Source organism: Cotesia typhae, unplaced genomic scaffold (genome assembly GCF_013202065.1).
Source record: "Cotesia typhae breed Kobodo isofemale line unplaced genomic scaffold, CoteBio_Ctyphae scaffold_152, whole genome shotgun sequence".
In the NCBI taxonomy this organism is placed as follows: Eukaryota; Metazoa; Arthropoda; class Insecta; order Hymenoptera; family Braconidae; genus Cotesia; species Cotesia typhae.
The window spans coordinates 9,678,258-9,704,466 of NW_027423776.1; the positions used below are offsets into that span (position 1 = coordinate 9,678,258).

At 30.0% G+C, this 26,209-nt stretch overlaps 1 protein-coding gene and 1 long non-coding RNA gene across 3 annotated transcripts in view; one reads left to right on the forward strand and one right to left on the reverse strand.

Moving 5' to 3' along the window:
* The window catches only part of LOC141536561 (netrin-1), a 110,213-nt gene extending 84,842 nt beyond the window's left edge, over positions 1–25,371 (reverse strand). The window contains exon 1 of the mRNA XM_074257172.1: positions 23,738–25,371. Within this exon, the coding sequence (XP_074113273.1) occupies positions 23,738–25,043 (1,306 nt within the window). The 5' untranslated portion in view covers positions 25,044–25,371. The remainder of the gene's footprint in view (positions 1–23,737) is intronic.
* On the forward strand, positions 22,331–25,902 carry LOC141536565 (uncharacterized). 2 transcript variants are annotated; one of them, XR_012480746.1, is made up of 4 exons: positions 22,331–22,451; positions 22,647–22,793; positions 22,902–23,159; positions 25,523–25,902. It is a non-coding gene; the product is annotated as an uncharacterized LOC141536565 (long non-coding RNA). The 2 variants fall into 2 exon arrangements; XR_012480745.1 differs by lacking the exon at positions 25,523–25,902 and having other exon boundaries at positions 22,902–23,534.
* Positions 25,903–26,209: the final 307 nt, after the last annotated feature.

Below are 26,209 nucleotides of genomic sequence, written 5' to 3' on the forward strand. Positions count from 1 at the left end.
ATTAAATAATAAAATAAATTACTAAACCAGTAAAGAAAAAAAATTTTTTTTACCGGATTAAAATATCAAAGTGAGCACCGAAATGTCATTATGTTTAATTTAAAAATATTCTGCTTGAAAATTAAAATTTTTTTAAATTAAATTACACGGCATAAATTCATTAATTAGCAAAATTTCGTCGCGTTTAATTAATAAAACAATAATAATAATAAATAAGTAAGTAGCAACAAATAATCATTTTATTTTCAATTATATAACGTAATTAAAAGATTAATTTGACGGTAAAAAATTTTTATTGAAAATTAATAGGATAGATAAATATATATGTATATAAATATATATGTATAATAATACAAATAAATAATAATGAAAAAGTGCCGGAGGGTGTGAAGAGAACAATAAATTATACGGTGGAAACATTTACGACGCCGTTTGTTTCTTCATAATTTTTTTTTTTAATTTTTTTTTATAGCTTTTGTTTTTTGTCTCTCACCTACTCGGCGTCTGTCTGCAGCCAGTCTTTACTTATTTCTCGCTGTGCTGGTATTATATGCTTTTTCGAACCAAACAAAATGAAATTGATAGTTTTACATATGTACTGTAAATCCATTCTGTTCATGTATATGTGTGTTTATGTGCGTGAAGAAGAGACGGGAGACTTTCGAAGAAATCACGGGCTCATGTGCAGAGACACACTAATGTAATGTACGATTTCGGAAAGTAAATAAATTCTTGTGTGTATTCGGTGGAGGGGGTTGCTCTTTTACCAACAAGACTACGAGTAACTAAGATTTAATGTAAAAAAATCGAATCATGTAAGAGTTTGTCGAGGAAAAATAAGGAGTAGAATAAAAGGAAAATGGAGGAAAGTAAGTAATAGAAGTTGAAGTAGTGGGAGTTTTGTTTTATGGATTTTATTCTTGACCAAACTCTTTACTTTAAGTCCACAAGTATTTTAGATCAAACTTTTGCTTTTTTGTCGGTAAACAGGTAATTTAAGGAAACAATTTATTTTGTTCGAGTTTCTAAAGGAAATTTGTAAATTGAAGATGGTTTTGTTGTTTAATCCAGATGTCACTTTTTTATTTAAGATTAAATCTAAAAATTTATTAAGCTTAAAATTGTGAATTTTTCTGTAAAAAAAATTTATCGAAGTATTTAAAAGTAAAAAAATTCTTGATAAAATAATTTCTGTAAAAATTCACCGTATTAAGCCAGATATAAATTGATAAGGCCATATCAGATCTAATATAATCATATATGACTTTATATAAATTTTTGATTGAAGTTTTGACGTACAAATTTCAGAAAAAATATAAAAAAATTGAAAAATTAATTTTCTAAATCACATACAGAGCCTTATATGGTCATATATAATAATACCAGGTCACATATGGCTATAAATTCCCACATATAATTTTTTTCACCAGTTGTCAAAATTTCTAAAAATTTTATATTCATTTTTCATTAAAAAAATTTCTATAACTCTCAAAATATTATTAATAATTTCAGCTTGAAATATTTACGAAATAATTGAAACCATTAATTATAAATTTTAACCCGTATCATCATTCAAATCACTCGAAATAAAAAAAAATTGCCATTCCCAGCAATCAATAAAATTAAATTAAATTAAATGACTACAAACGCAAAAACATAAACAGGGATAATTATTATAAATTGTAAATTATAGATTATAATAAATGAGAACAAAACAGAGTTAGCATATCCAAATATTTAAAAAGCCCGAGGCGTCGTCGGATCTGGCTGATATCACATAAAAAAGAAACCGAGATATAATCCGTGCAAAATATAATCCGGGATTCGCCTTGCGGCAACACATGATTTCATACATACATACATATAAACTTTACTTTTATTTTTATTTTATTATTTGTTATGCTTCGTATTCTTTTACCAAGTAATTAATTTATTTTACGCCTATCAAACTCAACTCGCGTCATTCTACCCTACTTATTTATTTGCATTCATCCGTTAAACTCCGAGATGAGATGAGGATTAGTATCGGTAAGGCCTGAGTTATGTGTCAAGTTGAATTTCCGTTGATATAAAAATTAGTCATTTCATTCACCGGTTTTCATTCTCCTCCTCCACTATTTTTTTTTTAACTCTTTTTATTTTTTAAAAACAAAATATGCGCATGAAATTTTAATTCGCATTTTATTTTAATTTTTGCTTAATTTAATTCTATTTTTTTTGCACACTGAATTTTATTTTTCCACTATACATATTTATACGTGCGTACTTTGGTGTCTGTGCAGCGAACTTTTAACAAAAGTACGCCCGAGGGTAGCAAGCCTCAGTGCCGGATATTACAACACTTTTATCTTCAATTCAGTTGCAATATCGTCAGTTTTTTTTTTTAATGTTCGTACAACATACACACATGGAGGTCAATGTTTTTACAGTACAGAGAAATTATCAGACTCAAGGGTACTGTTTGCAGTAAACAAAAATACCAATATAATTTTGTCTCCAAATTGAAAAAAATACGAAACATTAAATTGAAAATTGCTGGTGAATAAAATAAAAAGTCAATAATTTTTTTTTGTAAAATTAGAGTTCACAATTTTTTAAATTAAACTTTTTTATTTAAACAAAAAAATTTTTAAAAATAAATCTCATAAAATATTTTTATAGATGATAAATAGTTATAGAATTTTTTAATTTTAACTTTGAAAAGTACAAAAAAAATTTTTTTTTCAGCTTAATTTAATTTTTTATTGGAATTCTTTAACGCAAAGTTAAAAAATTCGGCACTTTTTAATTTTGTTTTTATTTATGTGAAAAAAAAAAAATCGAATTCTATTTTTGACACGGAAAAAAAGAATAAATCTTTATAGTAATAAAAAAGGATAAAAATTTTAAATTAATCTAAGCTCATTGAAGAAAAAAAAATAATTGCAACATTTTGTTGATTTGCGAATTTTGAAGAAGAAAATTATTTACCCAAATTTTTTAATAATGGTATACACTATTAAAAATATTAAATAATTCAATTTTTCCTGTATACATACTCTTAATTTATAAAGATATATTTTCAAAGAAAAAAAATAAGAAAAATTGAATTTTTTGGAGTTTCAAAAGATTTCTCCCTTACAAAAAAAAAAAGGATATACTGAATTTTTTAAAAGACTGGAGTACAGCTGAGGAGAATGAGGGAAAAGAAGAGAAGAGAATAAAAAGTTTATGTCCCAAGTGAAGTTTTCCGAGGGCTATTGAGATGACAATAGACTCCCGCGGCGTTGGCACCTCCGTTCTCGATGAAAATTGGCTGGGACTATGTTGACATCTTCAATAAGCCCGTGAAAAGCCGCTGTGTTTGTCCTATCACTGTAGGATAGCAATGGCATACAAGGATCCGTAGTAGAGTTGAGTCGAGTTCAACTCAGTGTGCAGTGTATAGCATTCGACGACAATTGGATGAAATACACTACTACTACTACTTACTGACATTACTTAATGTTTTACTACTTCACTACGGATATTGTTGGCACCAGCTATTGGCTTTCCGAACCGATTCGAGCCCTAGGAGGCGTACTAGGAATTTATTCCAGTAAGCTATTTTTTTTTTTTTTTTTTTTTCACAGTTTACAGTTATATTAACTTCAGCTTTGATATTAATTTTGAGGATTGCATTTAGAAGAAATTGGTCTGCTGGTACTTTATCAAAATTATATCTCTTAAAAAATTTTATTAATTCATCCACATTTTATTAAAAAATTAGATTTATAATTTGGAGATTAAAATCAGGAATAATTTAATAGAAACTTTCAAAATAAAGGATAGTAATATTTATAATTCAAATGCTAATGGTTGCTATCAATAATAGTAAAGGCTACTATCCAGGATGTTAACCCCAATTATTTAAGATTTTAAAAACTCTCCAATTAAAAAATAAATATGCACACTTGTAATTATTTAACATATATTTTTGGAAATTAGAAAATTGATAAAATAATTTAGCAATGTCAATTTTGAATTACAATAATTCTTTTTGGTTAATTGTCCCAATATTTAATGATAAAGTTTATAAAATTGGTATTGACAATAATTAAGAAAAACAAAAATTATAAACTTGGTATAAAAAATTGTTAATTTTATCATCAGAACATTTCAATTTATTTGTTTATTGAATTATCGAAGTAAATATTATCGAGTTTGGTTAAAACATTTCAACAATAACTAATAATCTTTACTTTAAAATTTTCTCCCTGATAAGATAAACGTGGCCTTGTTTTTCTCAGTAACAAAAATAAATTAAAGTTCATCAGTAGTACGAAGAGGCTATAGAGTCTATAAACTCAAATAAAATCAATAAAAGTAAAGACCACATAGATTTCATTACAGGTTATAAAAGTAGATTCCTATAATTCAAGTTTATCCGATGAAAATAAAAGTTTATTTCCAGTGTAAGTTTCTCTCCATAAAAAACATTTAACATGAACATATTCCGAAAGATCTTAGCGTATAACGAGAATCTCCAGAGCCTAAAATAAAATAAAATAAAATAAAATAAAAAAGGAGTAATATTTGTCCAGTAATTATCTTACAAGCTCGTGTAGCATTTAAGGAAGAAGCTAATTAATATTTTAATGCCGTATAATTATCTGTAGCCATATATAATACACCATAATATAATATCGAGTTTGAGAATCAGCGTAGAGTCCGTAGTCTCTATTAATGTAAGTTGTAAGATGGGTAGGGAGCGTGTGTCAGTATTAAATATCCAGATCCAGTGTGTATTATTGCCGATTGGAGTGGTGCAAGTACACCGTTTTAATTTCTCTGTGTAAAGTACTGGACGTAGGATGCGTAGAACAGGATCGGCGTACGCGTGGGTGTTGGCACGTAAAGTGCGTACCAAGACGGGACCACCCGTGGCAGTGGTTATCGGTACGTCAGGGTCGGACCACCGCTGGCCTTGTGTGCAGCTTGTTGTCTTGTTTCTTCCTTTTATCCTCCAGTCTTTTCCCATTCCCGGTCTTTCCTTATATTCATTCATAAATACACACTTTATAATAACAACACAGCACCACACATTCATCCCTCCAGCCTCCAGCCCCCCACTCACCACCTCTAACCCCCTTAACGTGACTCTCTTACTCCTTTGACGGGTCCCGAGATAAATAATTACCTTTTCAAGTTCTTAAATTAACAGCGTACGTGTATTATTTCAACATTGGGCATTACTATGCTTAAATTATTGATCATTCTACTCACCGGTGTTATTACTTTTTCTTTCATTACATACATAAATATATATATTTATGTTTACTCAATGGTTCACATATTTTAACCGGTAGATAATTATCTCTATTCACTTTCAACATTTTTCATTTTTTTTTAATTACTTCTTTCTATTTTAAGACTTTACGTATCATTAGTAAAAATTTACTATTATTTATAGCAACCATTGGCATTAAAATAATAAATTTTACTATCCTTTATTTTAAAAGTCACATTAAATTTTTTTTGACTTCTCAAATAATAAATTTAATTATTTTTTTTAAATTCTACCATCATTTTAAATTCTTAATAATTAAAATAAAGTATCTTATAATTTTTTACCGTCACTTTTTTTAATCGTTCAGCTTCAAGACCAAAAAGATCAATCTGCAGCTGATAGTGTCAACATATACGTTGATTTTCTGACGAAATGATGTCACATATGCTTTACGAAAATTATTGCGCTATACCTTGACGTTGCAACGAGATTGATGACGAGTTTGAGGACAGTTTACCATTACCCACCGTTCGATAAGTCGATACCGCGGTGTAGTCTACTGACATATACAACTAATACACAGTATATAATAGTCTATGTAGTTTCAGGGGGTGGACGGATAGGATGTGACCCGAGGTCTATGACTTGCTGGAGAGCCATGCACTTATTTCTCGAGTGCATTCTTTTATCTTTTTCCTCGCTACTCGAGTTTGGCTTGCTGGCTTTTATTTAGCTCCTCGATAAATAAAAAGAGAAAGAGAAAGAGGGGTGAAGAATCACGGGAAATTACTGTCTGTACAATGGATAAGTGAGTGCGAGTATGAGGCAGTAATAACACCCGGTGAAAATCATTTAATTTTATAGAATGTAGGCTACTGTCTAGACTTCTACCGCGGCTATAACCCTTTCAGGGTCTTGTTCAATTAAGTGCAAGTTTATTGTGGAATTCTATTTATATCAATGGAGGTATTTAAGGTTCTTTGGTTATCAGAAATTTATGATTACATTTATTTTTATTCAGGAAGAGATTTTCTTATTTTAAATACTCGAATTTTTAACTTTTTATTTGAATATTTAAAAAAATTAATTAATTAAATCAAGATTTTTTTTTTTTATTTTAGCTATAAAAAAAATTTGTAATAAAGTCAAAAATATCTAATTTGATTAAAAAGTACTCTACTAAATCTAAAATGATATTTTTTTATTTTTTTAATAAATATTCACAATATTTAATCCAAAAAAAAAATAATTAAAATTCTAAGATTGAAAAAACTGAAAAGGTAGAAAAAATTTTAATTTCCTAATTACAGCAAAATATTAAAAAAAAAAAATTTCTATTCAAAAAAATTATTAATAATTCCCAGCTTGAAATATTACACAATAATTAAAAGCAGTAATTATAAATTTCAACCCGTATCATCATTTAAATTATCTGAAATTAATAAAATTACTATTCCCAGCAATCAGTTCAATTAAATTAAATTTAAATTCTATAAACGAACAAACATAAACATGGATAATTATTGCAAATTATAAATTGAAATAAATCCATGCAAAACATAATTAGCAAAGCCTAATAAAAAATTTATTGTGTCAAGTCCTCATATTTTCCTGTAATTTACTTCAATAAAAACAATTAACTTCTAATTTTTTCCTACGCAATTAAATTTTTTTTTTGCGAACGACTATATTAAAAAAAAAAAATTTATAATCTCACCGTTGCCTTGTCACACTGTCATTATTTCTAAAACCATATTCATGTCAAATATGTATATGTATCTATACATAATATATAATCCTCACAAAGATATTTTGTCACTACTCTACCATTTATTTTTATTTTCAATCGCACGATGACTTGACTACAGACTAAAAAAAAAAAAAAAAAAAAAAAATACGAGACCCCCGGTCTCGGTCTCTTGTCTCTGGTATCTACTTTCGAGCTGCGAGCCGGTCGCAAGGATATAAGATACCTCTTTAAGAATATTAACGATAAATAAATATAACAAAAAAGTAATAAACATAAGCACAAGAACAAAAAGGAGGAAAGAGTTTAAATTTAAGCTTCTACTCCTTGTGGTCGTTACTCATGCGCAAGATCTCGTGTTCCAAGTTTACATAAAAACAACTTTTTTTTCCCCAAGAAAAATTACCGAAATCGTCATAACAACGCTGCACTTTATCATAACATTTCTGTTAGTATCAACGCACCGGGTACAAGCTGGGCGCTTTAATTATTATTTTTATTTTTACCCGGTCGCATTCCAGGATTCGCAATTCGTCTGGCTCCAACCGATCGGCGTCCAGCTGTTGAGATTTATTTAGTTCTGTAAACAAATCTCTTTAGCGTGAAAAGAGATTCCTCTCTAGGCTCGGGAAGGATCAATTGGATTGGATTGGATCTAAAAAGTGAATAGAATTAAATTTTACCGGTCCGGGCTATCGACAAGGGGACCCGAATAAAGTCTGTAATATAATGTAATAGGAACGGAGCAGTCAAGTGGAAGTGATCTTGTTCTTGTTCCTAGAAAAATCTACCGAAACAAACGTAGACTAGTCGACATTTGGTAGCAGGAGTGAGTTTAGTACCAACAGTTTATTTTATTACTTCGACACTTGCTAATGTTTTGTTTACCTTTTGATTTATGAGGGGTTATATTTTAGAGTTTACAGCTGATTATCTCAGTAGAAATTTTTTTTTATATCGTAGGAATGTTATTATTATTTTATAAAGAGATGGGAGAATTTTTTTGTAAAAAATTTTTAGAAAATAAAATTATTTACAATAGAAAAATATATTTTTTTTATTTAGTAATTTTTTAACTTTTTACGGTCACCTTTTTTTTTTTTTTTTTTTTTTTTTTTTCAGAACAAAAGAGTAAAAATATATTAGCAGTATTCATATGTAGTAAAATGACAAGTAAAAACAAGAGTAAAGAAAAGGTAATGTCGGCCATTATATGACAAGTGGCCGGAATGATAGAGTCGATCGCGAAGCGACCACTTGATGCTTTACTTGTAGATGCTTGATGGCTGAAGTTTATGATGCTTGAGCAATCTCGCAGACAATACATAACATACAACATACAACGTCCCACCTCACCAATTTATTGGACACCCACGAGACGACCTCCCGCAGGATCCAGCCAAGACCAGTACCGGTGGGTTGGAAATCAAAACGAAGGACCAAACACTGAAGGCATGAACAAGTAAGTACAAGTAGTAAGAATGCTCATATCATCTCGAGATTTTAATTTAAGGACTTACTTTTACAAATTGAAAATATCAGAGTGGATGATTTTTAATTAATTTAATTCCATCAGAAATTTACTCCGAGGAGGATTTTAATTATGTTATTAATAAAAAAAATTTTGGAGTTCATTTTTTGATAAATTTTCTTTATAATTTATTTTTAAAAAGAAATCTTAAAAATTGTCATACAAAAATTCATTTGAGTAGCATTTAATTAAACGTAATAATTTTTTATAAAAATATATTTAATATTTACAAACTTAAACTTGAAATAAATATTTTAAAGTAATTTTTCATTTAAAAATTGCTCTAGCTAAATAAAAAAAAATATCCAACACAATTTTCATCAGACTGCAAATGCAAATTGCATAAGATAAAGTTACAAAACGAACTATAACAAATTACCTAATCACCAGCCCCCTAAACCCGATTATTCTTCAATAACAAGCAGCATCCGGTAGTGATAAATAGAATCAAGTCGTAGCATTGAGTGTAAACCGATTAAAATGATCAATTGAGTAGTCTCGGCTCAGGTTGCAAATAGATATAAACAACGACAGATAAGACCAAGACCAAGAGACTAAGACTAAGACGTAAGACATAAGACATAAGACGATCGGAAAGTTAGTTCGGTCTTAGGCTCCGGGGATTGAGTCTTGAAACTTGAGCAGCCATAATATAACCTTCCGAGGAAATGAATGCTGACGCGGAATGGTGGCAGACCGCTTTTACCAGGACTTAGTTCCCATGATAGTTTCGATGTAGTTATAGTCTAATTTTAGTTATCTTGTATATCTTCGCTCGCATAGTCTGCTACAGACTTAGACTTTACTATAGAGTTTCTATCTGCGCATTACTATACTATACTATAGCTAGTGGCGCCACCATGCTACTTCATACTACTCCTAACTACCATTCTCTACAGCAATACTGCACATCTGATGCCGAAAGTCAATCTATACAACATATATATATATATATATATATATATATATATATATATATATATATATATATATATATATACAAATCCAAATGAACATGTAGAGAATTGTAGAATCTACAATCAAGAAAGGGGATGGAGTTTCCTTACTAAGGTCGGATGTCGCTTACTTCCTTGACAAGCTACAATGCTTATCCTCCACTCCGTCTTACGGCTTGACTGTACTATACTAGTAAACTTGTTGTGCAAAGCGTCTTTGTTTGGCAAAGAAGTACAGAAGTGATTTGATGGAGATTCAAATTTCGGGGTTCAAAACTGCGGTTAGAACGCGAATAGAGATAAAGAGCTCCATCAGGACTTTCCACGTGCTAGGGTCTAGAGTTAGAATTTAAAAGTTTGGGTTATATGTTATTGTTATTATTGTTATTATTTAATACTATTATTACGAAGCGAGACACTCGTGTAAGTTTACAGGTGATGGGTCTGATGCTGCAATGCCGTTGTCTGATAAATTTTCATCAAATAACTTTCTCAAACATTTCAACAAAGTTTTTGGTAATTACTTTAATGTTAATGCCGGAGTTAAGTAATTTTATTTACCATGTTTGCTGACTATTAATTTGGATTTAATTATTCTGGGAATCCACTTTTGAACTCAGGTTATCTTAGTTTATTTTGAGTGATAATTATTTTGTTAGATGTTGATTGTGTTAAAGGACTCGGAAGTAATCAGGGCAGTTGAGGGTGTTTCGGGTGGAGAGAAGAAGATTGATTAAATTTTATTTTTTTATGAATTTGTCCCAGTTTTTTGTTCAAAATTTAAATATTCCCTGTCTTGTATATTCTTAAAAAAATTACTTCAGAACTTTTCTTTAACTATGCTTTATTACCTGCCTTATCAATTTATTTTCCAATTAATTCCTCACGCTGATAGATTAAATAATCTCTTAATTCGTTAAAAAATTCCCCGGTAATTAAAATCAATAAACAAACTAATAAATGATCAATTACCTCCGGATAATTAAATGAACTTTGCCTGAAAGTGGAACTTTTAATAGATAATTGATTTTATTTTGATAGAATTTTTAGCTCCGATCGATAATAAATGACACTCACGGTCCATTAAGCAGTCAGAGACAAAACTTTTCCAAACAAAACTTTTTTTAAAGTTGTGAAACTTCTCGACCATCCACTTCTTCAACTGGTTTTCTTATTTTTTTTTAAACTTTTTAAACTTACTTAACTCTTATTTCACTCTATTTTTCTCCGAACCTCCTTATTTTGCTCCTTACTTATTTTCTCACTGTCTCACCACCATCTCAACATTTCACTCCATACTTGCGATTGCAGTCGTACCCGTAGCTGGAAGCTGCTAGATGGTATGCTAACAACTTATATTCCTCTCCTCGATATATCTATAAATATATTCCCCTAATATACGAACGAATCTTTTCAGCATTTATCAGTTTTCCATTTTCGTCCTGCCAGCCAATACAACCACCAACTAACCAACTTCTTCTTCTCCTTCTCCATCTTCTTCTTCCAGATGAGCCTTCTGCTCGCTTATCATAAATATATATCGTCGTATTTTAAATCTAAATCCAATATAAGTTTATTAAACTTCAGCTAATAATTAAATACTCAAAAATTTTATTTAAAAAATACAATTAAAATTTATAATTATCAAAATTTTAAAAATATAAAGCAAATGAAGAATATTGAAATATTAAAATAAAAATTTAAAAAAAAATCTAAGTATTTTTTTTTTAGTTGTAAAATTTATTTTTTGTTATAAAAAATTTTATTCTTTGAAAAAATTATTTTTAATTTTTAAATTGTGATATATTTTGTAATAAAAAATTTTTTGGTTGTTTTTTGATAAATTTATTCTCTCAAAAACTATCCAATATCAAATTTGAACTTGAAAAAAATTTTTTAATTTTTAGATTACGAATTTTCGCTCAAAAAAAATTTTTTTTTAAATTCTGAAAAAAAAAAATCTCATTCTTTACTTTGAAAATTTTATTACTCATTTTCTATAAAAGCAAACGAAATTTGTATTTTATTTTCCAGTAATAAGGAACCGAGCAGCGGAATAAATTGCGAAAACCAAAAAAAAAAAAAAAGAGTCAGCGATGACGAGATAGCGAGAACACGATGAAAGACGAGATAAAATAATAAAAATAAAAATAAAAATAAACATAAACAAGAGCATGAGGATTGAGGATAGATGTTATGATGCAGGGAAATAAAGTAACGTCTTATATCCTCTCTGGAGATCGTCGCGGGTTTTATCTTAGCTCTGGCTCTTATCTCTCTTCTATTTCTACCATTCCGAGTCCGGGATATTCAAAGGAAAGAGTAACCCAATTAGCAGGCAGACGTGCGAAGAAAGAAAACGTTTATAGTCCCACCGTCTTTACTCTTCGCTCCTCACTCTTTAGTCTTTGGTCTTCGCTTTAAAACCCTTTTCTTTGGTTTTTTATTCAAATTGCGGTTTTCACGAGGATTTTATTTTATAAGCGGGACCGATTTACCTTGGTTCGGCATCTTGCAAGCACGGCAATCGTTACGAAAAGGTTTTCTGGTTGAATTCTCCCATGAGACTCGAGAAGTTTATTTTTTATTTCATTTTTTTTGACATTACAATTTTTTTTTTTTTTATATTTTTTACATAAACCCGAATTGAATTTTTTTTAATTTTATTTGTGATTAAAAAAAAAATTTTGATAAAATAAATTGATTATCGAAAATAAAAGAATTGTTATTCTGTGCTTGCGTGAATAAAATCGGAATTTCGAGTGTCCATATTATTTAGATGGATGGATGTATGGAGAGAAAGTGATCTATTGAGATGCGGAGGATGACTCGAGATGATCATGGAGGAATCAGGGAATGAAAGAGACCAGGAAAAATACCGTATGCAAGAATACAAAGAATTTGAATGAAAATAAATATCAATCTGTAATATATGTATTGTACACTCGGGCTTATACTCAATATAATAGAACTCGGTACTCTCTATATAATATATACCGTGCAATGCAATGTGTATGTAATATATATGATTGTAAAAAGGAAAGGAAGAAATTTTAAACGCAAGAAGTGTTTCAGTGTTGCAGTGGCATCGCTTGGAAAAGGCAAAAGCTACTTCCATGGTGTTTATTCTTTAAAGGCGATTGTGAATTCTCAACTGAAGCCCATTTATGGTTATCCCCCAACTCGGCCTCTATTTTCAAACTGGTTTCAAATGTTTTGTATATGTATATAATATTTGTTATTATTATTTCTATAGTTCGAAAAAAAAAAAAATAATAATAATTATAAATTTTCGTTGCAACATTTGATTGAATAAAATTAATAACTTTAATTTCATCGAAATTTACTTTTGTAAAGAAGTTCTAGGATTTTTTTTCTTGATAAATAATTAAGAAGAGAACTAAACAAAAAAAATACAAATTGTGAAAATGAAAAAAAAAAATATTGATGCAATTTTTGGTAATTATTTGGAAAGTTTTTCCAAAATGATAAAATTTATATTTTATATTTTTTTAATGCTTTTGGTATATTTTTTTGCAAAATAAATAAAAAAAAAAAAAAAAAAATTGGATATCACATCAAAAAAATTAAAAAAATTCTGATATAAAAAAATTTTTATATATTCTGATATATAAAAAATTATTAAATTATTTTTATGCCACAAAAAAATTAAAAAATTTCCTGTTTTTATTAATAATTCAACTAAAATCTCCAAAGTTAAATTCACTCCAAAAAGATTAATTCAATTAAAAACCATCCACCTTCCAAATTTTTTACGATCCACCATAATAATGAGAAAAAATTGTGTGTGTGCTTTTCAGCGTTGGAACGTCGCCGGAGGAAAAAATTAACAGTATAAATAATAATAAGATAATGTTTTTAAAAATTCATTATAATTATTATTATTTCCCTTGATCTTGGGTAAAAATTCCACAAATAAAACAAAAAATAAAAAAGAATAAATCCACGAAAATGTAATAAAAAATATTGAATTACATTTCCTTGGTACAAGCTTGTGGAACCCGTTGATTATATTAGTGCAGTACTAGTGTATTTTAAAGTAAGAGTATTATGTACAACAGTTTGGCTGGCGCGAGCAAAACGTAGACCGCGGAAGCACCTGCGCCGCTACTATGCTATATAGCCAGACTTACACATAAATCCGAGATATATATACATATACAATAAGCGAGTTCTGGACCAGAATCTTGAAAGAGCAGCCGAGAAACAGAACGAGCGCAAGCGAGACGATTACATTGAGATCGTCGAGGATGAAACGGGTCCTCGGGCGACGTTCCAACGCAGAAAAGCTAAAGCATACACACACACACACACACACACACACACACACACACACACACACACACAAAATATACAACATACGCACTTTTTTTCAGCTCATGCCTTTCTCCTCTTCTTCCTCTTCTCTCTTCTCTCTTATCGCAATTTCCTCTGTGACTCCCATTCGTGCTCACCATTACTATCACTCTCTCAGTTGGTCTTGCTCTTGCAATAAATACGTGTAATGCGTATCGTAGCAACATTTACCGAGCTTACACGTTTCCTCTCTACAACGTCCACTCATACACAACGCATACCGATAAATTTATATATAAGTCAACTTTAGCGGAGCCCGACTCGAGAAAAGACGTGAGTGGTCGAAAGACAGACTACGGCAGACCGCGTGGCAGCCACGGGTTTCGCGAGTAGATTTATTTATACTTGAGCGCGTGACTTGTGAAGAGTATAAAAGAGTAAGTGGTTTTAAGCTCGCCGCTATTCGGCAAACCGATGTAATGCGTCAGTTTTTACTTTTTACACTCCGCTAATAAATATTTCATTTATTTTTAATCCCCATTGTCGATTTATGAATCAAACTTCGATTAAAAAATATCCTCAGTCTTTTTTTAAACTAAAATCCAGCCCCTGAGATTTATTTTAAATGGCTGAGTTATGACAAGACGTGTTGAATATAAAGAATACGCGCGAACCCAAAGAAATAGAGGCTGTGAATTTATAAATAAAATATGGTTTAGGCATTTGAATGAGAAAAAAGATACTAAGTTAAGGATTAACTGAATTAATAGAGAAAGGACGCTCCAAGGATCCCTGATGCATTCAGTTGACACACGCGGCTTTGGAACAGATATACACTACATTTTTTATTTATAAAAACTAGCCACTATGTGACTGCTGAGATTTACCAATTATCAAAAAGAAAATTTTGGCTTAATAATTTTTTTTATGGTTGTAATCACACTGTACGTAGTTTGGGTACTTTTTTAATTAATTTTAAAAATAATAAGGCTGTCACTGGATCAATTAAAAATAATTTAATGGACAAATGTGACCAAATTATACCAAATTAAATTATAAAAAATTTTTCGTCTTATTTCTCAAAATTTTCTGTTAGCAAGAATATTATTTTTGAGTCAAAATATTTTTTTTAAAATATTAGATTTGTAATAGAGTAAATAAATATTAAAAAAAAAAGGAATGAATTTAAAAAAAAATTCTAAACATTTATAACCAGTTAATGTAATGAGATCATTAACTTAATTTTTAGACACTTAGACGGGTGCAAAATAAGTATACAAGCTTCTTTCTAAAGAAGGTATGCAAAAAAATAAAAAACAGAACCTGCCGGAGGTTTTACAAAAAAAACAAAAATGCAAATTTTTTTCTTTTTGATTTCTTTGAGCTACTAAAAATTTTGAAATCATCATCATTGTTCCCGACACGTAACAACCTTGCTGTAGAATTACGCGGTTAAAAATTTAGCGCCTATTTTGAGGGTCTTTTGTGGGGTTTAATTGTTGTTTTATTCATAAAATTCATCCGTGTATTTTTATTTTGGTGGCTAACAGGTTCCCTGCATGTGCGTTCGACACGAAACGCGGCATGTCCTGCTGCGCGTGTATAATTACTTAATTAAAAACCTCGGTCGTGATTCGTTTTCCGAACAGAAGTATAAGTACAAGTGGCTCGATCTCCGTCTCTGCGATCTCCTCAAAAACCGGATAAAAAATACCTAGTATGATATTAAATATAAAAGACAAGGAGAGCAGACAGAGTTTTTTTTTTTTGCTTTATTTTCATTCTTGTCTGGTCTCGCTCTTCCTCGAAATCACATTAATACGGTCTGGTCATTTCATTGTTTGTTATTTGTTATTTGTTTGCGAATTCACGGAATTCGAATCGCCAGAAAGGACCTGATCAAGATCAAGATCAACTCCGAGAGGTCGAGGTTCAGAAACTTGTACTATATTATATTATTATATTGTTACAATAATAATAATAAATATAAGAGGGATGTTTTCTTGATCCAGATGTTTGCGAAGATGAGAAAGCTACTTGGCACGGAAGAACAGAGTTTGGCTTTCGACGAGCCGATAAATTTTACCAGGACGAGTCAGAATAGAAGAAAATACGATAAGTGCTTGTCGACGAGATCCAAGTCTACGGTTTTTGAGTGTCGACAGTCGAGACTATTGAACTTCAATAACTATTTTTTTATTTTATATTTCTATCGATGTATATTGCCAGAAGGGTGAACAACATTTTCTGATTTTTTGTTCTCTTACTTTGTTTGGGTGTATATATTTGAAGGTGAGATTGTAAATTCCTTGGAAGGATTGCAGATCTACCCAGCTTGATAGTATCACTGAATTCCTCCGAAATCGAGCAATTGATCCTTGAAAATTCAACTGGACTATGATTTTTTTTTTCAGTCACAGTTTTTTAGATTATCTAAATTATTGAGAGAATAACCAAAATTTTATGGTCAGTTTATTTACACAGTAAAAAACTTTTGAGTCATTGTGTCGAAAAATGGGATTTAATGAAGCAAAATTTTGTTTATTTATAGTTCACAAGTCACGGAAGTCACTTATAAATTTTTTTATATAATTTTTACATAGAATAATTTTTTTTAATTGTTCTACCAATAAATAACTTATTTAAAAAATCGTTAAAATCTCTATTAAAATTAAAAGTAAGTCTTAAAGTAAAATTTTATTTATTTTCTACAGGAAAAAAAAATGTATCCATAATTAATCTATATTTACTCTGCAAATTTTTTAATTTCAGCCTTTATAGTATTCTAAAGAAATAATCAAGCGTGAGCTAATATTACACAAGTGTCTTGATAAAGATCTCGGAATAACAAAATTACCCACAGGTGTATTTTATAATTATTATTTTTCTTCACTTTTACATATTTAGCCTCCAAAAATTTCAAATCTTTCTAGGTGAAAAAAAATATTTAAAAATTATTCAATAAATCATGATGAAAAATTAAAAATAATATCAAAATATTTATAATGAATTTCGAGTGAATAAAATAGTTGACACAGCTGATGTTGACTTTTTTTACTCAATCAAAGCAATAGGTCCATGAATGCACAAATGTATCATTTAAACCGAATCCTCTTGACCATAAAAGTACCCGTAGTATATATATATATATATATATATATATATATATATATATATATATATATATATATATATATATATATATATATATATATATATATATATATATATCTCCACTTATATGAAGTCTACTGAATGGAAATATTTTTCTACCTGGCGATCATGAATGGGCTGTAGTTTTTTTTTGTGAATTCGGAAAAGTGGCCGTTTTTCCATAGTTAGCCATCCCAACGTCAATTTGCTGTACGGATTGGGCATTTAGTAACACACCTTCACGCAGAAGAGGATGAATATGTGTAGATATATACATATATAGACATATGTCCGTATGAAAACGTATATAGCATTGAGAGTAGAGATTTTACCATCGGCTGTCCGCTTTTGGATCGACAAAAGACCGGTCATAACGACACATTGACGTTAAAGTGAATTAAACGTCGAGGGTTCAAACCATTTCCGGGTGATTGTCTTCTTTTTTTTTTTTTTCCAGATTTTTTATTCTATTTTGGCTTCAATGTGTCGATTAGCGCGACATGCTAACGTATAAATGTCAATACTCAATGATATGTAGATAACCGGGTGAATTATTGACATTTAACGAGACCAATTTTCCAATTGATCTCTTTAAATTTAAATTGATCTGTTTAAAATTATTTAACTTCATGGCTCCCGTTTATTGCATTCCACCGAGTCATTCAACCGTCCATATGAAAAATATTATATAATACGTTTTATAAATAAAAAAGTGATAATAATAATAAAAAAAAATAGTAAAAAAGTAGAGGCGGAAACGATGAGGCTCGTGAACGACGAAGGCAAGCGTAGAAACCCGCGTCTCGACGAATTAAATTACATTTTAATTTCGCGGATATTTCATTCGCGTTTCGTCGCCTGACTAAGCGCCAAATATTCCGTAATTTACATTTTAAATTGGATACTTCTTGCTACTTGGGCGTCACCAGTTTTCTATCCCCCGATGGTAATGTGTACAGCCTTTCTTCCTTTCCCCCTCCCACCCGTTTGCTTCTAATACCCACTTTTTGCAGCTTCGATCTGTTATTATATATGATTTAGCTTTATTCTTAAACTTTTGAATAATTATACGCGTCTGCGATTATCTGAACTGAGAAAAAATTACTGTTTTTTAGTGTTTGCTATTGGATATTCAAAGAAATACTTAAGTTCCTTTTTTATCATTTCAGTTTTTTTTTTTTAATAAAATTTCAAACTTATTAATTAAGCTAAAAATTTATTGCTAAATTTAATTCTTGTAAAGAATAAATAATTTTTGACGTTAAGAAAAATTAAGAAAAATGACCTTGTATCTCGTGAACTATTGACATTTTTTAAGATATCAGCTCATCCCGATGTTACACTCATCAAGACCTTTCATTTGAGTACCCACATCAATTTTTCATATATTTATATATATATTATATATATGTATATATAAAAAATATATCAAAATGCATGTGGGTACTCAAATGAAAGCTCTTGATGAGTGTAACCTCGAGACAATTTTATATTTTTAAAAACGTCAATATTTAAGAAAATTTATTATTTAATAAAGCAAAATTGTGACTGGAACAATTAAAAAAAATTTTTTTGAAATAAAATTTTTAAAAAATTATCAATGCAAATTATTCTAGAACTTATTTTCAATATCAATTGATTTTGTAAATAAAATAAAAAAATTATTAGCAACTTGCTGACTTGATAGAAAATTTTAAAATTAAAAAAAAATGAAATTTGTTCATTGAAAGAAAAAATAATTGTTCAATTTGTTTATTTTGTGAAAAAAGAATGAAATAATAAATTAAAACCTGAAGAATTATAATTCAAGTGTCTAATGAATTAAGGAAAGTAATTAAAGTTTAAGTAAATGGATAAACTTTTAGTTTGAGCAAAAGCAAAAAGAATTAAGTTAACCCCCTTAGCCTTAGCGAAGGTGAAGGTTCTCTAGGTTTGGGTTTTGCTTCCTGTTGTTGTTTTTTTGCGGATGGTGATGTAGAATGTAGAATGTAGATGCACTTGTAGAGGTTTGCAGGCTGTTTATCGATTTTAAACGATTTCAGTTTCAGAGGGTGGTTTAGGTTTACCCTACTCGAGCAGTGCCAGTGCTTTATATTTCCCAGCACACACAGCACGCCGAGGTAATTTCGTATCAGGCTTTTGATTTCGAAGAGATGCGGCTTCCACTCGCCTTCGGGATACCTTCGCGCCGTTCACGGTTCGCCAAGTCGAATTAAGGATACGAGACGTTTTGATACCAGATATCAGATACGAGGGTTGCGAATTAAGTACTATACATCCAGCCCAATCTTTTGAATATAATGTGTCGTTAGGATTAGACTTTTTTTATTTTCTTTAAAATTAATTTTATTTTTCTGTACTAAAAATAAAATTCTTAACAAATTAATAAAATAATTAAAAATAGTAAAAAATTCAATGTTGTATGCGTCAAATTAAAGATAATTTCATGAGCTATCACATGAATTTTTCAAAAATCAACTATCTCTTTTCAATCAAAAGTTATACATCAATAAAGTCACCGAAAATGTGATTTTCACTATTTTGATAATTTTGAAGAGCTACGAAATCAATTTAAAAATTTTTTTCTGCGTTTTTTATTACATTAATTACTGTTAAGTAAGTGTGTTTTTCTTATCAGTACACAGAAAAAAAAAATTTACTTGAATCAAGTAAAAAATTTTGAAAAATTTAATCTTCTCGATTTAAGTAGAAAAATTCTTAAACTAAAAAATTTTTCTCTTGATTCAAATTAATTTTTTTTTTCTGGATAAATGTTTAATAAAATATTAATTAATAGAAATTTTCTTAAATAAACTTTGAACAGTAACTAATTAGTAATCTTGACTATTAAATCGTCTCTATCCACAGATCACGACATTAAATCCTCCCTCTATTCTACTTACTCCCACAGAAATTACCTCGTGAATGAACTTGTGCAGTAATTATTCATTCTTGATCACTCATTATTATCAAAAGGACAATAACAACCGGTACGGATTTAAAATAATAATTTTAATTAACCGTTTGAGTTGGAGAGTGAAAGAAGTGTCTATCATAAGCTATAAACTCCTCTATAGCGCTATATATTATATATAATACATTATATAGCATACGTCTCGATCCTGTCTTGTCTGAGGGATCAATTATCTTCCACAACACGTACAAAGGCAGCCCTCGTGCTTGTATTACCATCATCTCATTGTGACTCTGCATCCATACTGTACAGTATATTTTTATACCTATACCTCGATCTCCGGATCTATATATAGCGAGCACGATGTGGCGTTATCACGATAAAGAGGTTAAGATCGTCATCGTAGATCTACACGGTATGATGCCAAAAGCCACTTTACTTAATAGTCTTCATTATTTTACATATCATTCACGGAATATCTATATCTTCTTTATGCTCTCTTACTCTCACTCTTATTCTCTCGTTTTATCTTTTTTATGGGTTTATTACGTCAGCAAATTTTCTATTAATGCCCTTTAGTGTTCACTTCAGAATAATTGCTTTTCTTCGGAATTATTATTTATTAATATGAATGCTTGTATTTATTTATTTAACGCCTTAACATTATTTTTTTTTTATTTTCTGCTATTAACGTGTCAATAAAATTGACATTTTTTTTCCTGCCAGTCATTGAATTTTTAATTAATTATAAATAAATATTATTTAATTATTCAAATGAAAAAAAAATTAAAAATTTGAGGATATAATAGTTATTTTCGATACATATGCGCAGAGGCAAAAATATGGTTTTTGATTCGGATTAATATCTTTGAAAATTATGAAATAAATTTTTTTTCCTTTTTTATTCTATGAAATAAATTTTCTTTATAATTGTTAACAATCATCACTTTTTATCGCAATTTTCTACTACCAAGGTTAAAAAATTAACTTGTTTTTTATCAACTGTAATTGCGATATTGTTGAAAACTTTTCAGTTATCAAATTTCAAGTTGATAAAAAATATCGTACACAAAGTAGAGGTATTATGAATTTTATCACTTTCCCCGTTTTGAGTCATGCAATACTTCTCCCAACTTACCACGAGAATTATCATATAAAAGGGTGACTGAATTTTAGTGGACACTGTTGGATATAATCCTTCATTCTATCTTTATCAAGAAATATGTAAGTATATAAATATTATTTAGTTATTAATTGTCTTTAAATAAATCAGCCATCAGGTTATGGGCCCAGACTTCAATTTTTAAATTATTATTTTTTTTTAAATTGATTTCAGATTGGAATTTTTTATAAAATATGTCAAAGCACTTCATATTGATTTTTATTGCAAAATTTAATTCTATTTTATTTTTAAATAAATTTAAATAGCAAAAAAAATTAATAAAGAAATCGATAAATAGTAAACTTACGATTCAAAAATTTATATAAATATTTTTTTGTTACTAAATAAGACTTTCAATTGATCAGCATTCAGGTTATGGGCCCAGTCTTCAATTTTTTGATTATTATTTTTTTTAAACTGATTTTAGATTTAAATTTTAGATAAAAAATGTCAAAGCTTTTTCTGATGATTATTTTGCTTGCTGTTCTGGCGAATATTTTGATTTCTTCAACTGTCATGGGTTGTTTGAATGAACGAGATATAGATCAGGTACATGTGTTTAAAATTATTTATCTTTTTAGTGTCTCTATGTCCATAATTTTTTTCCGAGAAATAAAAATCTTATAAAGGCATGAAAATTCAATAAAACTTTTAGCCTAATTCCAATATTAATTAAATCACTTGTTTTCTTTAGTGTGGAGGTGATAGCGAATGCTGTGACGGTCTGATATGCCGTACACTGGACGAGTATAAGTTATGCGCTAAAGCTCCATAGTTACTTTTAAAAGTAATTAATCCAACTGGCTATTGAAAAAAATTTCAAGTCATGTACACCAAAAATAAATCAATAAAATTTTTCTGAGGTGATAATTTTTTTTTTTTTTTTTTTGGACCTAAAATAAAAAATTTTACAAAAGTTTGAAAAATCCATGAAATCTACTTCCCTTTCGTTCCTTTTTTCATTAGTTTTTTTATGTAAATAAATTTAAATAGTTAAAAAAATTAATGAAGGAATCAATGAGAAGTAAAACGTCTTCAAAAAAATTTTTTTTTCAATTTTCAAACTGCAATTTCAGTGAATCAAGTTTAACAAATCTATAAAATTGTAAAAACAATTTTTCCTACAATAAATTACTTTCACAAACTAGACAATTGCTTCTTAGAATACGAATTATCCAAGGTGGATAATTAACTTGTCTATGACAATCATTGTTTATGATTGCGATGTTAAAACGTATTTTTATTTATCGCAAGTTCAATTATGTAGATAAAATTAATACTATGTGAGTAATGGTAATGAAAATTTTATCATTTTCCTCGTTGAAAATCATGTTAAACCTTTAGCCGCTCACTACGAAAATATTTATAAAAAAAAGCGACTATTAGTGAGCTTTATCTGCAATCATTCTTCGTTGAGAAATATGTAAGTATTTTATAGAAAAAAAAATTTTTTTTCTCAAAAAATTTTATAATTTAATTAATTTTTTATGTAAATAAATTTAAATAGTTAAAAAAAATTATTTATATAATTATTAATTGTGTTTTTCAATTGATCTACAATCAGGTTATGGCCCCAAACTCTAATTTTTTAATTATTCTTTTTTTAAATTAATTTCAGATTTGAATTCCCGCCGAAAAATGTCAAAGATCTTTGTTTTAATTGTTTTGATTGCTTTTCTGGCAAATAATATTGTAATTTCTTCATTTCTCATAAGATGAACAAAGTTATGGTAATGATTGTCTGACCGTAGAACATAGCGACCAAGTATGTATTACTAAATATTTATATCAACATTTGTCTTTTATCTAAGAAACTAAAATTTTATGAAAAACTTAAAAATTAAATTTACACTTTTTTTTTTTTTTTTTATAGTGTAAATCTAACGATGATTGCTGTGAAGGTCTAAATTGCCACGCATTTGGAAATGGAAAATGGAAAATGTGCATTAAAGAATAATTTGTAATAACTTCAAAAAATAATTTATCAAACTGTTTATTAAAATAAATTTTAAGCTAAGTACAATCGAAATAAATCAATAAAATTTGACAAGAATATTTATATAAACAGGCGACTGAATTTTAGTAGACATTGTCTGCAATAATACTTCGATCCTTCCGCATCAAGAAATATGTGAGTATTTTACAAACTATTTAATAAAAGAAATATAAATGATTTTGCTTTGGCAAAAAATTTGCTCTTATTTTATTATTTAATTAATATTTGATGTGAATAAATTCAAATATTTTTGAAAAGTTTCTTTGTCTTGAATAAAGACGAAAAATTTCTTAGTTTAAAAATTTTTCCACTCAAATGACTTCTTAAAAATTATTTACTTGATCCATGTAAATTGTTCTTTTGGTATAAAAATTAAAAAAATCTATGGCTATAATTTTAAAACCACTTTCATGAACTGAAAAAAAATTCTTGACTGGAGTATAAATTTTCTTGAGTCAAGAATTAAAAATTTCTTGAATAAAGACAAAATTTCTCAAGCCAAGAAAATTTCTTCTTGCTCCAAAATAATTTTTGTCAACCTTAAAATTTTTTTGGCGGAAGAAATTTATTTTTTCTGTGCATAAAAACAACCTGAAATTCTCTTATAATTTTTACATAACCATTTGATAAATTTTCCGGTCGAATTATCGCCATGAGGAAGTATAACAAAGCCCTGGAAAATTTCAAAACTAAAATTCTAAGCGTAACCTTACCTTGGCATTCATTAGCATCCTTAGCAGTAGCCCTGGCCCAAGGTCTGTCAAAATGAAAGGGTTTGCACCTCTCACAGTCTCTTCCCGCGGTGTTATGCTTGCACTCACAAGCCACCTCGTTATCCTTGCCCATCACACACCTGGAGGCATGTCCGTTGCACTTGCACCTGCCGCCGACCGCGAGGTCCGAAACCGCGTAATGGTGGGCCATAGCGGTCCCAGCGCCGGCCATAACGATAGTAGTCGGCGGGACCTCGGGCTGGAAGCCCATTTCCTCAATATCCATCGCGTCATTGGAGTGCATTTGTGCCTGGGGGGCGAGAATCTGATGGACCGAGGGCAGAACGGTCACCTGATCCATGCCCGATCCATGAAGAAGGTTGTTCTTGTGGTTGAGGTTCTTCATTTTCTCCCTCTCCTCCCTCTCCCTCTCCCTTTTGGTGAGCTCCTCGATCCCCAGGTCCTCGGCGCTCATCAGTTCCGGCTGCGGAATGTGCAGCCGGTTGAAAATCACCCTGATGTCCGTGGCAGTGACCCAATCCTGAAGCACAGGCGAATTGTCGAAGTCCGCAGCGGAAGGCCTCCCCTCCAGAGTGCTGAACGCGATCCGTCCGGCCGGGCCAAGGCCATCCCCTCCAGTGAACCTGTGGCTGTCCGTACAGCGAGCCTCTTGTTCGTTAGCCTTCGTGATTGTCGCCCGATTGGGCCGGCCGTACACTTTGCGGCACTGGGAGGAGTAAAACTGGAACGGCTGCCAGGTTTTTCCGTAATCCGTCGATTTGTAGATCGCTATAGAGTCCGGCTTCGCCGCTTTAGGGCAAAATTGCAAGCTCACGTACGTCAATTCGTATTTTTTGCCTAAAGAGAGGGTCAGAGTGACGTTGTCGGGCGGAGCGTTGAAACTTTGGGAAGATACAAGCGGCTCGCTTCGCCAACAAGTTACGTTATTCGGGTTGTTTAAATCTGTTAAGTGGCTGGCGGAAAATCGTCGACGCGGAGTTGTATCGTCGCAAACGTGACACTGCCCCACTCCTGAGGTCCCGGTGTGCGGCTCTTGCACGTCGCAGTATCTCGTAGGGCCGCCTGTTCCGCAGGTTGAAGATGCTTCTACTGAACGGCCGAATGCTGCGTTTACAAAGTCGGGAATACAACGCCGCGGACGCTCTTCGTCGTAGCATGGATCCGCTGGCATTGCTTGGCTTGAAAACATTTTTGCGTAAATTTCACTGCATCTCACTTTGTTTATTGTTAGGATTATTGTTGTTATTAGTAACACTGATGAACACTTTAACTTAAATAAAGCCATTTTTAAGATTTTTTTTTAATAAATTTTTTTTTTCGATTAAAAAAATTTCATTTTTTAAAAAATTTTATTTATTTTTTTTTAATTATTAAATGTTAATTTTTAAAAAACTCCCGATCAGACACTCCGAGAAAAAAAGCGCGAAATGTTTGAAGGTTTTAGTAAAAGTTTTACTGAGATTGAAATACAGATTGAATTTGAAACGAGAGACGACACTAGATACACACGAATCTGGTGGCGGCTAGCCGCTAACTGAGCGGGATCTCGCGCAGAGTTGTACAGGCCCTCCCTGAAAGCTCGACTCCCCTTCTGTGCTCCACCAGTGTATAGGTAGCGGCCAATCGCACTCACGCGAAACTAACCATCTCTCTTCTTCTTCTTCTTCTTCTTCTTCTTCTTCTTCTTCTTCTTCTTATTATTATTATTATTATTATTATTATTATTATTATTATTATTATTATTATTATTATTATTATTGTAAGGATCCAGAGACAGATGAGATGAGATGAAGAGATACGGATTACGAGGGATGCTAAACCGCCGGTTCGACAAGTGTTATTGTTTTTTAATTGTCTGGTGATGACAGGGTTTCGAAATTTTGTCTTGGACAGTCCAGAGTAAATTAGTGGATTAAGAAGAACGATTTTAATTTATTGTTAGAGGGTAAGCTTGAGACTTTTTTGGAAAAAAAATTTTAATCGATGGATTAAAATGTTTTCTGAGAGTCAATTTCATAAATTTTAAAATTATTATTATCTTTAGAAATATTTTTCTGAATCAAGAAATTTTTGGACTGGAAAATTGATTTTTGATTTTCATTTTCATTTTTTTGAAAATTTTTATGCAATTTTTTTTTTTTTTGAAAAATACACAAAAAATGAACAATTAAAAAAAAAATTGATTACCACAATTTTAACAAATTTTTAAAAAAATTTATTAATTTTTGAGAAAATTGTGATATTCATCTTTTTTTTTTATGTACTTTTGATAAAAAAATATAAAAAAAAAATAAAATAGAAATTTTATCCAAAAACACGAGAGCCAAAATTTTTTTCAACTTTTAAAGGCAAAAAAGCTATCGAAATATTAATTTTTTAATATTTTCGACACCACCATCATAAATTCGCCGTAAAAATAAGCAGACTAAAAAAATGTTAATTTTTTACCTA